This window comes from Lygodium microphyllum, chromosome 22, assembly GCF_053477565.2.
Source record: "Lygodium microphyllum isolate KBCC chromosome 22, Lygodium_microphyllum_v1.1.10, whole genome shotgun sequence".
Classification (NCBI taxonomy): Eukaryota; Viridiplantae; Streptophyta; class Polypodiopsida; order Schizaeales; family Lygodiaceae; genus Lygodium; species Lygodium microphyllum.
Genome location: NC_141156.1, coordinates 5,742,265 through 5,754,393, shown reverse-complemented (window position 1 = coordinate 5,754,393; position 12,129 = coordinate 5,742,265). Strand labels below are relative to the sequence as shown.

The 12,129-nt window shown below is 36.9% G+C and overlaps 2 protein-coding genes across 2 annotated transcripts; both read right to left on the bottom strand.

Annotated features, from left to right (window-relative positions):
* Positions 1-3,883: 3,883 nt before the first annotated feature.
* LOC148016850 (uncharacterized) lies at positions 3,884-6,472 on the bottom strand. The gene is made up of 4 exons (XM_087662366.1): positions 5,073-6,472; positions 4,949-5,000; positions 4,080-4,140; positions 3,884-3,996 (listed from the first exon to the last, which is right to left on the bottom strand). Exons 1-4 carry the CDS (start codon positions 6,470-6,472, stop codon positions 3,884-3,886), a joined length of 1,626 nt encoding a protein of 541 aa, XP_087518492.1.
* A 147-nt stretch (positions 6,473-6,619) lies between these two features.
* Positions 6,620-10,072, bottom strand: LOC148016849 (uncharacterized). The gene has a single exon (XM_087662365.1). The coding sequence runs from the start codon at positions 10,070-10,072 to the stop codon at positions 6,620-6,622; it is 3,453 nt and encodes a 1,150-aa protein (XP_087518491.1).
* Positions 10,073-12,129: the final 2,057 nt, after the last annotated feature.

Sequence of the window (12,129 nt, the reverse complement as noted above, 5' to 3'; positions counted from 1 at the left end):
GAAAGAAAGTACAACATAGAAGAACACAGAAGGTATAACTTTTCCAAGGTCTTGAATGCATCATTGGGTGCTAGATATTGACAAGACATATCTATTTAAGCTCATGGACTATCATTACTCCTACAATAGTTTTGTAAATAGATTCACCAATTTTATGACTCTCACCTTGACTACTACATGGTATTACATGTAGCTCATAGTGAAGCTCCTTTGTGTCACCTCTTATGGAGATGGTCTTCCACCCTTTTTTAATGTTAATGCAAGGATTAACTATGCAGCCACAATGCAACTACACATTCTAGCATGGTTGTATCTCTTATTGCAAGACCTTTTGTGGGGACATGGTAGATAGCAAGTTTTCTCTAATAAAAACCCTCCACCAATTGAACTACATCCATGGCCTCTCCTCCTATGAATACCAACACTTGTTCACATACCCTTATTTCCAATTGACCTCCGATTGAGTGTGAAAATGACTAGCACTTCTCCAAGAGGAGGATAATGATAACCCTAAATAATAATGAAACAAGAAGAATAAGAAAAAAAAACCGGGCACCCCCAACTTAGGGGATAGTGTTTAGAATTATATTTTCCTCCAATGCAATGATTGTTGAGATTGTAGTATAATCAATGCCTTATGATTTTGTGAGAGTCGAGCTCACTCCCCTATGCAAATTGCAAGAACATATCGTAGAATTTTAGGGAAGATAATCTATTTTTTATCAAGATAAGCTCCCATCATCAAAAGTACTCAAATGGAAAGGGCTAGCTCAAATATTTAAATAAAAGATGGGCACTCAATAGAGAGGGATGTCCTCAAAAGAAAGCCATGAATAAATGCTCGAAAAAAGAAATAGATAATTTTTGGTTATGAAAATTCCTCTCAAGTATTCTCTTGCCCATGTTATATTTGTATACTAGGTTGCTTGCAATTGTGTGTGGACACACATGTGTCTCTATGAGAAAGAAGGAATAGAGATATGTAGTTAAAGAGAGAGATTAGGGGTACACTTATGAGAAATAATCCATATCACGTGTTCAAAGGGCATCTAGAAATATGAGTTACTTACATGTTGTAGGGTAATAAAATGACTCTTTTTCCTTGAGAATCTTACACTCAAATTGTACTTTAAAAATGCCCTTTTATAAATACAATCAAGTAAATTTGATTACTAAAATAACCATTTTGTTGATGACATGCGACACACTTACATATTTTACAATGCACCCCCCCTCCCCCCCCCACACACACACAATGTGTGTGTGTGTGTGTGTGTGTGTGTGCATGTGTTTGAGTAAGCGCTGTCTTGGCTACACCATGTTTGTAATCTTCATCTTCATCTTCTTTGTCTTATTCACCTTGTAATGGTGGGTTGAGCCTATAAGCATAAATCAAGCACTTAGAGCAAGGAGCCCACACTAGGATTGTGAAGCCATCTCCAATTGTGAATCAAATCTACTATAGTGAGAGAGAGAGAGGTATATCTAGAGAAATCTTGTAATCCTTGGTTTGCTTACTTGCATGAAGGACTAGGTGAGAGCTGGTGAGGTAGGTTGGGCTCTTAAAAGGAGAGTTCCACTTATGTTCCATTGTTGAGCACATGGTAGGCTCGATAGTGTAGGAGAGACATACCCCTATCCAAGTGTAACTCACTATATATGATAAAATATTCTTTTGTATTTTCTATTTCTACGCATGAATAGATATACATAAAAAATAATTATTGATCTACAAAAATTGGGATATAAGCTAGGCTATAAGGATCAGGAGGTTAACTAGATCCCTTTTCGTAATGTCGCATGAGACACTTAAAAACCATTTTGGCTTTGAATACGATAGATTTCCATTTTATTTCTATGCTAACGAAGTTTAAAAGACTTATCTATGCCTAGGCGCCTTGAAATTTAAACGTGTCTAGGATGTTGATATCTATAACGAATGTTGCAACAATATTAATTGTAAATTAGAACAATTTCCGCCCTTTTTAAGCTTCAGGAAAACACAGCTTAGCGATTTTGTTATTCTTTTCGACCTGGTTTCTTTCAATGCTACTTTGCCGGCTACTTTGCAGCTGCGATTGCATTTGGTGTCGTATTCGTTCTGCTTAACCTCCTGTTAGTCTTCGTCGCTGCACCAGAATGGCCGGTGAAAACTGCCACTTCTGCATCAACCTAGCTTCAGGCTTCTTACGCTCTCTCTCCGAAATCTGCACTTCTGTCTGTAACAAGCTCAGACGATGCCTGCAAGAAGCGGTGAGATTCCTCTGATCTGATGATGATCAATACTAATGACGTAGACCATTGCTGTTTCATTGTTCCGTTTACCTATACATTTCTGTATCCGGCATTGTTCCATTTACCTGTTGAGTTCCACTTTCGTCCGATTCTCGCATTTGTTGTTAAGATCTACTTGTACTTGTATCGTCTCAGCACTCGTTATTGGTTTTCCTGGTTTCAATTAGCAGTACCCGGCCTGCATAAATCCTTGCATTCTACGCTTACTTCACCTGGAATAATCCGCTCCCTCGAGATTGTCCTTCCTTTTAAACGTCCAAGCTCGAAAGTCCTTATCAGGCCTTTGTAATGACTTGTTCTAGTTCATTTTGACAGTTTACTCGAGGTGAAAACTCTTGAATTATAGATCCATTCGTGATCTCCGGGGCGGTTTAACATGATTTTACAGCCTTCGTGCGCAGCAGCAGTCGATCATGCCCTTGAAAGGAAACTTATATGATCCCGTTTGAGCTGGAACTAGTATGAAGAGGATCGAGATGAAGAGATGTTGTAGAATTTCATGGTCCGTCTTGTCACATTAAAGTAGTATGAATCCCCATTGTAAAGTCTGTGCTATGGAACTTCTCAAACAAGTGCAAGGTGTGTATATTGACCATAAATATGGCGACATGCCTGCTTTTTGTTATAAGCCTTTAAAGCTTACGCAAGATGATAGATATACTTCCTTCTCAATGCCACAAAACACTACTCGATTCATCACTCGCCTGCAGCTCGAGGGTTAATGAAGGTAACGGCTGTCTTGAAGGTCAAATTATCAGAAGAGAAGAAAAACTTGCCCCTGCGCATGATTCTGGAATTGTTATGCGTGTTACTGTCAATCGATGGTGCGTTCTATCTATTAACTCGTGATTTACTAATTAGGAAACAGGCGGGAAGGGACGTTAAGGATGAGCTCCTGTCTCGAATAGCAGATGTTCACATAAGAGCAGGTTGAATTATTATTTGTAAGCCGAGATTTTAATATAATTTTAGACTCCGAAAGTGTGAAATGAAGTGGTCAACCTAAGTAGAGCATCGGATTATTTGATTACTGACAGGAAAACTTCGGAAATGTTCCAAAGAATTAGCTGTACAATCTCTTTTCATTCGCAATGTAAAGCTAAGTAGAAAATCGATTGAAGATATGTTAGTTGTTGAATTTCATGCAAATATTTTAAGCTTGTGTTATTGATGTATCATTTCTTTATAATCTGAGCATAATTCATCTTTGATTTTATTTTCACTTGTAGGTAGTTGCCTAAAAGCTAGATGCATGTCACGAAAGTTCATGTTATTATATACTAGGCGCTCCGCGCCTAGACTCATTCCGGCGCTTCGCGCCGGGATGTGAAGCACAAATGTTTTAATTTGTTCACACATTCTTCCACTTAGAAATGAATCAAGTAGTCTTGCAAATTTTAAACTTCATTAAAAAATCTAATAATTCAACACAATAACATCGATTATCTCAACCATAATAATTGAAAAACATAACTGAAGCAAAAGTGATTTTTAAATATCACTGAAAGAATTCCAACTATGACAACAGGTAAATGGAAAAGAAAGTATAAAATCTTTTCAAAAAGATAGTTGTCTTGTAGAAAATCAACTATTGAAAAGAAAGCTTTCTCTTCTTAGATGAATTATCAACCGTGGATCTAGCACGGTGAACATGTGTGGGCGAAGCTGTGACACGCCCCGCCCCAGATTGTGCTGCAACATCTAAAAACGAAAAAAAAACTTTAAAAATATGAATATTAAATTTATAAAGCAAAACATTAATTAATAAAAATGGTAAGTATTACCTGGGGACGTGATATGATTAGCTCTCATATTAGCAGAGCAGTCGACGGAATTTGGATGAAACTGATGCAAAGTTACAAAACATGATAAATCTTTAAACTCCCATTTACTCCAGTCATTCGGTATGTGTCTAGTATGGGACCGAGATATGAAGTACTCAACATCTGTTTGTCTAACATAATAGCATTGGATCCATCCAAAATATATAATTTCTATATATAAAGGAGTGTTTCCATTAGTAAATCCATCATTGGGTAATCTTTCGATTACCCTAGCCAAAGTTCTCAGGATAATAGCATCCGTAGCAACAGTTCGCAATGCTTCTTGAAGTCTCATTTGATAAGGAGAGGCACGATAATATTCAAATACTGTTTGGGCCATCTATCAATAAAAATTAGAAAACATAAAAATATATGATTAAAAAATAATAAATAAACTTTGATGATATTGCACCAAAAAATTAATGCAAATATAATATAATAGAAAGATCAAATAACTTTTATGGTAGAAATAATTTAAACACAATGTTCTCATATAGTAAAACAAACATACGTCTAGCTTCACATAAAATCATGAATATCTATCCATACATGAGAGATATGATTAAAACATTAAAGTATTAAACTAGAGAAAATAAGTCAAACTTGCTTTTCATCGACAAAGAACTCACTACTGAAAAAGAGCATAAGAAAGTACAACACTACATTTTATAGATATGCGAACAAAGAAGAAAAAAAGGCTTTGATTGTATTAAAATAAAAACATTATGCAAATATAATATGAGAGAACAAACATTACACTTTTGCAAAAACAGAGGTTACAATACTTTCTGTAAAACTTCATTATATACAATATTGATTGTACCATTTACCATGTCCTCTTTCTCATTAATCAAGACTTTCAATCTATCCGGAGACTTTACTCTGGAGAAAGCAACATAGAGTTGACCATGAGTAAAGACTGGGGTTTTTAGATATATTCCCAAACATGATAACGTTTGGCCTTGAGATTTGTTGATTGTCATTGCAAATGCCAATCGGACTGGGAATTGCAAGCGTTTCATTGAGAAAGGAAGTTCCAGTGTAGTTGGGATGAAAGTTATCCTTGGGATAAAAACTCTGTCACCAATATTGGTCCCCGTAATTATCTCTGCATCAATGACCTTGTTATTGAAAGCCTTGCATACCAGCCTAGTACCATTGCATAAACCTTTAGAAGGATTCAAGTTCCTGAGCAATATTATTGGAGCATTTACTTTGAGCAGCAAGATATGAGGAGGAATACCTCCATCGAGGTCAAGGGAATTTAGATATTCCACAGAATAGAGGAATGAGTTCTCCTCGGTTCTATCCAGAGAATCAGCACTGTAGTATTGTTTAACCTCTCCCGGCATTAGCTGCAATGCATGATTGTTTATCATTTCCACATCATTGTTTCGAGGTGCAAGAATGGCACGTCCACTAAAGAATGTTTTGTAATCAATTACGCAATTCATTTCACAATAGACAAAATTGATCAAGTCTTGCATAGATCCTCCCTTTAACAACAATGTAGGTGGAATTTGCAATATATTATTAGTATGTGTCAAATCTTGTCCATCTCCAATGTCTTGCAACCATGCAACAAAATGACCCTCGTCTGATGCGACCCGCATATTCTGTGTAAGTTTCAAAACATTGAAATATTGCCACAAATTGGAACAACATATAGCAGCACGGACAATATCCTCACGGGTACCCTTTGGTACAACAGGCAATATTTGCCTAAAATCTCCACCTAGTAGAATAACTTTACCACCAAATGGCATATCACACTGCATTATATCCTTTAAAGTTCTGTCCAGTGCCTCAAAGGTATTACGATGCAACATAGGAGCTTCATCCCACAAAATAAGACTTGCCTCTTTTAACAGTGCTGCAAGATGACTTTGAACAGGTATATTGCATGTAGAATTATTATCTGCCTGTAATGGAATTTTGAACTTTGAATGGGCAATACGACCATGTGGCAAAAGCAATGTAGCAACACCAGAGGATGCTGTAGCTATTGCAATGCGACCTTGACTGCGAAGCTTTGCAAGCAAACATTTGTATAGGAATGTTTTTCCGGAACCGCCTGGGCCATCTAAGAAAAATGGTTTACCCAAACCACTCTCAATAGCATTCATTATTGCCATAAAACAATTTCTTTGTCCATCATTCAACAAAGCTTGCATTGTTAAGAATGTATTCTCTTGTTCTACTTTATCATATAGTTGTTCATCAAGGATCAAAGGATTTGTATACTCTTGCATTGTCACCTCAGGCAATCCATGATACTCTGTCAAATTGCGACCATGTTGATCTAAAAGTTTTTGAATATGCATCAATGTATGATTATTGGCCTCATCTTGCATATCGACATTTCGCCTATTTTGCAAGGAGAGTCGATGTTTTATATCCTCTGTCAGCGGACCTAAGAACTCTTCCCATAGAGCCCCAGGTCAGGCAGGCGAACAAAATACCAAGATGGATGCAAACAAATTTCTTAATTGAGCACCGGTTTACATCAATGCAGCTTCACGCAAACACATTTGCCATTCATCATCTGTTTCCAACATTCCTTTTGCAATGCAAGCCTCCTTAAAAGTTGAATATACCACATTATCAACCGTACGCAATGCCTCAAAGGATGTGCACCCCTTGCATACAGTGAGTAGTAACCGCAAATAGTATTTTTCTCCACACGTAGGTGAAACAAAGTATATTCGACCACATGTGTTTCCTTGCTTTCTCTTTGTCCACATTTTTTTGCATGCATTCCAAACCCAAAACATCGGAAAGTCTTGATAGAGAACTGTGTTAGCATCAGGGTGCAAACGATTGCATGTAAACCATTCTGTGAGAGTTGTTTTTTGAGCATTTTCATTTTGCACCACATCACGTATGTTATCAGAGTCACGAAAGGAAATAGTATTCTCTCCAGGTAAATGTATTTGCAATCGTTGAATATCGGGTTTCTCATCATGAAGTTTGAATTCAAATATTCGCCAACATGCTTCAGAAGCTGAAATATATCGTGCATCTAAGTACCTCTCAATCTCATCAATATTTTGTGCATCAATATTTTCTGCGGCAATATCATTGGATCCGGAACCACGCGTACTTGTAAACCGAATGGTTGCTCGATCATGGCCCTTATATACATATTTATACAAATATTTGACAGCTGCAATTGTCGAGCAAACCTCAACATTTATGTGAGCACTATACTTGGAACTCAAATAAGGATTGTAAGGCACTATCCATCGGTTATCCAAGAGGTTACCATTAGCATTATGAGTTTTTCCATCCTCTCGACGTCTGTATAAAGGATAACCAGATTTATCAACTGTAGTTGTATGTATAAACTTTTTTGGATAATCCTTTATACACTTTCCGTCCACCATGCAAGCACTTTTTGGATTGAACTCACCACACGGACCATGTATGTTACATTTAGTAATAATTCGATACAAATCCGAAAACCTTTCCTTATCAGGCAGCTCAGCGCACACCAGTCTATCATAATGATGTGCTTCTAGTGGCTTAAAGCGTGGTTCTAATATCAAGAGCGTATGTGAATGAGGCAAGCCTCTCTTTTGGAATTCTATGACGGACACATATCCAGAAACTTTACCAAACAACTCTTTTTTCACTATTGACTGCATCATGTCCTTATGTTTCAAATGAAAAACTCTAGCAGTTAAATCTGGTCGATCATGTGCAGTTTGACCAGGCAACAAAGCATCTGTAATTTCAGACCACTTAGGATTGCATGTCATGGTGATAAATAAATCAGGTCTACCTTTGCTACGTACAATTGCCATAGCATCTTGGTATAATTGGTACATGAATCTTGGTCCACCTGTAAAGCTAGATGGCAATACTATTCTCCTGCCCACACCAATCCCAGCGATATTAGTATCAACTGCATCTGAACCATTGACCATATCAGCCAATCCCCTATACATTTCAACTCGTAATGTTGCTTGATTATGACGACACCAAGCCAATCTACATTGTTCAATGCTACAATAAGCATCGACAATGTATTGTTGTAGCAAGCGACCACCCCTTAAAAGACATCCATTAGTATCATCTCGAATCTGAAGTCGAAAAGCGTAATATTGCATTTGAGTGACACAATCTTTATTTGCAAGATTATTGGCATTAATATGAGCATCAATAAATGCATATGGAACTTTAGTATGCCATCCATCCTCTCCATTTGGAAAAAGAAGAACATATAATAGTGGCATATATGCCTTGTGTAAGTTAGAAATATAAATCAAATGGCCTTGTCGTGTGCGAACTTGAATGCTACGATGATCAAGTGTATCATCATCACCTTGTCCAGGCATGATCGCAGCAACCTCACTTGCAGTGGGAACTGAATATCGTCTAGACGTGGATCGATTCTGAAAAATGGACATTCTTATTTCTATTGATGGATTGCGTTGCAAGCTTGCACCAACTGCTATAAAGGCCTGTGCGTATGCATTGTGATCATGCATCATTTGTTGAAGCTCTTGTAGTAAGTCTGGCAAAAGCCCAGGTAAAACCCCCGTGCGATTCAATAACTCATGATCGGTGTCATAAATATAAAGTTGTGCAAACTTTGGAATTTGTTGTCCATTCTCACTTGGCAATAGGGAACCCATCCGATGATATATTGATCCATGAACTCGAAAAGTATAACCATTTCCATTTTGAGGCAAAAGCTCATCAATTTTTGCACCCATTGAAACAAAAGCCAATGCGCTATTATAAGCACGTATATTTTTTTTGAACTCTCTGCTTTGTGGATGTGTGCCATCAAGCAAATTACACAGAGGTTGTGGTGGTTGTTGTAGAGGTGGAAAAATTACTTTCCCTTCTCTACAGCAATGCTTTCCAATCGAAGTTGTACGCATTGTTTTAGTTTCATCGTGCCACAACTTAGCCATGCAATGGTGACAAACCTTGCAAAGGGTACCAATTGCATGCAAATCTGGTTTTTGGAAGAGCAAAATTGTTACTGATGGATGAATATCCAAATTAGGTGGCATGTCATGGAGAATTGAACAAAATCCACCATTTTGAGGTAGAAACATAGGAGCTTGAATATTATACTGGTCATGTAGCATCTCAGTACTTACATCAGCATTATGGATAGCTTCATTCTCTTCTTGAATAAGGCGAGGCAATTGAACATCTAAGGATAGTAATGGTGCACCAGGCATTTGAGCATTTATATCAATTGTCTTTGTTGTAGTGCGACACAATTGTTGTAATTGTGTTCTTGCTCTTGCCCTGTGTCTACGTTCAGCTCTAGTAGCATCAAGCATTTGCCTACAATTTCTTAATCCACCATTTGGATTATTTGTGTTTCCATTTCTTTGTGGACTTGTGCTACGTACCCCCACTCCAAAGGGTAGCGATTCATGGTTATCCAACATCTCAACATCTGTATTGTGGATAGTTGCATTGTCTCCTTGACGAATAGGAGGTGGTTGAACTTTCAATGACAATAATGGTGCAACTGGCATTTGGTCACTTGTAGCTTGGATGCTATTGTATCTATCTCTATCTATGGTAGCATGATGCAGTTGTTGCAATTCTGTTCTAACTATTGCCATGTGCATACGTTCAGCTCTCGTAACATTAAGCATTTGCCTACGCACACTCAAGCCACCATTAGGATTGTATTGTCGAGCTGCGGTAGACATCTGAACCTCAAAGGATACCAAATCATGAGCAGTAGAGCAAGATGCAGCGCGAAATTGATTGGTTTGATATAGCTGATTTGGGATGCATACATCCATATAGTTTCCATTTGCATGATGTTGTTCATACATATATCTTGCATGGTCACGAACATGTAATTCAGTCCTAACTCTTGCAATGTGCCTACGTTTATGTCTAGTAATTTTGAGTGTTTCTCTACGTGCACGCAATACACGATCTCTAGGCACAGAATGTGTTGGAAGTACCATTGCCGAGAAAAACCTGATATAAAAAGAAAAATGTACTTTGATATTAGTAATTGCATACTTTTATGTCCCTTGCACACTAAAATTTCTTCCTATCTTTTAGGGAAGGCTTTAGCAAAGATTTTTCTTCAAGATAAATTTATTCTAAACACTATTTCAATATAAAATTTGAAGATTATAACATCACATAAGCAACAATATAATCTTACATGTGCAAGAATATAAATTGAAAGAGCATATTATGTCATTATCATGGGGCATACAAAAGTCCAAATGACATGAAAATTTTCCAACCCAACAATAGAATGACATATCTATCGGAGGATCCGAAAAAAAGTTATTGAAATCGCCTAATATGCTAAGAGCACTATGCACTGGATGATGAACTCATGCGACGATTCAATAGGTTCAACATTGCAGAGAACCTATTGAGGCAAACTTTTAGAGAAGTGACATGCACATCGAGGCAAATGCTCTCAGGTGCAAGCACGCTTGCATTCCTTTGAGCCAGTAATTCACACACTCCATCCTCTATACGATTATTGCTCTTAGCAAGGTCTCGCAACTTTTCTGCATGGTCTTCCAAAGAACACCCTGGCCAGTGCTTACGAACCAACTCATAGATTTCTCCTATATAGCCCTTTATTTCATCTATCTCGTCTTGCAACATTATCCCATCAGCCAAGCCTCCTTCATATTTTTCTACTAGGATTTTTTCGATTCTTTGAAGGCGATCACCAAACTTTTGACAGAAGGAGTTTGAAGCTCTTTGACATTTGTTTAAACTCTTGATTTGCTTCTCAATTGCATCTAACCAATGTAGGATCTTTAGGGATACAACGGAAGTGTTGTGTCCTTTGACACGTTTGAGGGCACGCTGTACTGACTTCCTCCTAGCCATGTCTTTGGCTTTACGCACATTCATTCGTGCATTGGGAGTACACAAAACAATGTCTGGTACATGGACATTGTTTCTTGCATGAGATGTTTCAGCATGCTCCATACTGCCATGGTTACACAAAGTATTAAGAGATCACACACACACACACACACACACACACACACACACACACACACATCAACACAAACATAATAATGTTATCACACATTTTTATACTAAAACACATACACACATTAATTAATCAAATACTTAAAACACGTAATACACCTTAACAATGTAATGACACACATAACACATTAATTAATAAACGCATAAACACATCAAGAAATAATATTAACACACTTTCATATCAAAAGACTTTAATGTAGCACAAATCTTTAGTTATGAAAGATGCATTTGCTATTTTAACTTTGACCTATTTAAGAAAGTTATAGAAATGGCTACCATTACACAAAAGGACTCACCTAGAAAATGAGACTTAGAGCTATACTTTATTGTTTGTAAGCTATCAAGTATATAGCTTTTAGAAGGAACCTAAAGAATGTGACTTAGAGTTATGCACTGAATATGTGAGAAATCATATGTGGACTTTATAGTTGTGCTTCAAATTGTGGGACTCTTCTTTCCAAAAATATTTTATTGAGCCTACTAAACTTTGGATTCCTAAGTTCAATTTGGAAAAAGAAAGTCATAGCACTTGATCAATATTAACCACTAAAATCATCCTTATGATATAAAGATAAGACAGATAATTTGAAACCACGCAAGCCTTTTTAAGATGTAAAGTTTGAGTCTTGCACATGGGCCAAAATGCCTATTATTTGGAGAAAAAAAAGTCATAGCACTTGATCAATATTAACCACTAAAATCATCCTTACTATGTAAAGATAAGATAGAGAATTTGAAACCATGCAAACATTTTTCACGTGGGGGTTTGGGTCTTGCACATGGGCTAAAATGTCTATTATTTGGAAAAAAAAAGTCATAGCACTTGATCAATATGAACCACTAATATCATCCTTATGATGTAAAGATAACATATGAATACATACTATTAACACAAACATAACAATGTTATCACACATTTTTTATACTAAAACACATACACACATTAATTAATCAAACACTTAAAACACGTAATACATGTTAACAATGTAAT

Bases quoted from the DNA above. Each gene is read 5' to 3' on its own strand.
- LOC148016850 (XM_087662366.1), bottom strand. From the start codon at position 6,472: ATGCAAGATGAGGCCAATAATCATACATTGATGCATATTCAAAAACTT. The intron at 5,001-5,072 runs GTTATCATGTTT...TGCTTTCTCCAG, and splicing joins AACAAATCTCAAGGCCAAAC to AGTAAAGTCTCCGGATAGAT. The intron at 3,997-4,079 runs GTAATACTTACC...TTTCGTTTTTAG, and splicing joins TAATCATATCACGTCCCCAG to ATGTTGCAGCACAATCTGGG.
- LOC148016849 (XM_087662365.1), bottom strand. From the start codon at position 10,072: ATGGTACTTCCAACACATTCTGTGCCTAGAGATCGTGTATTGCGTGCA.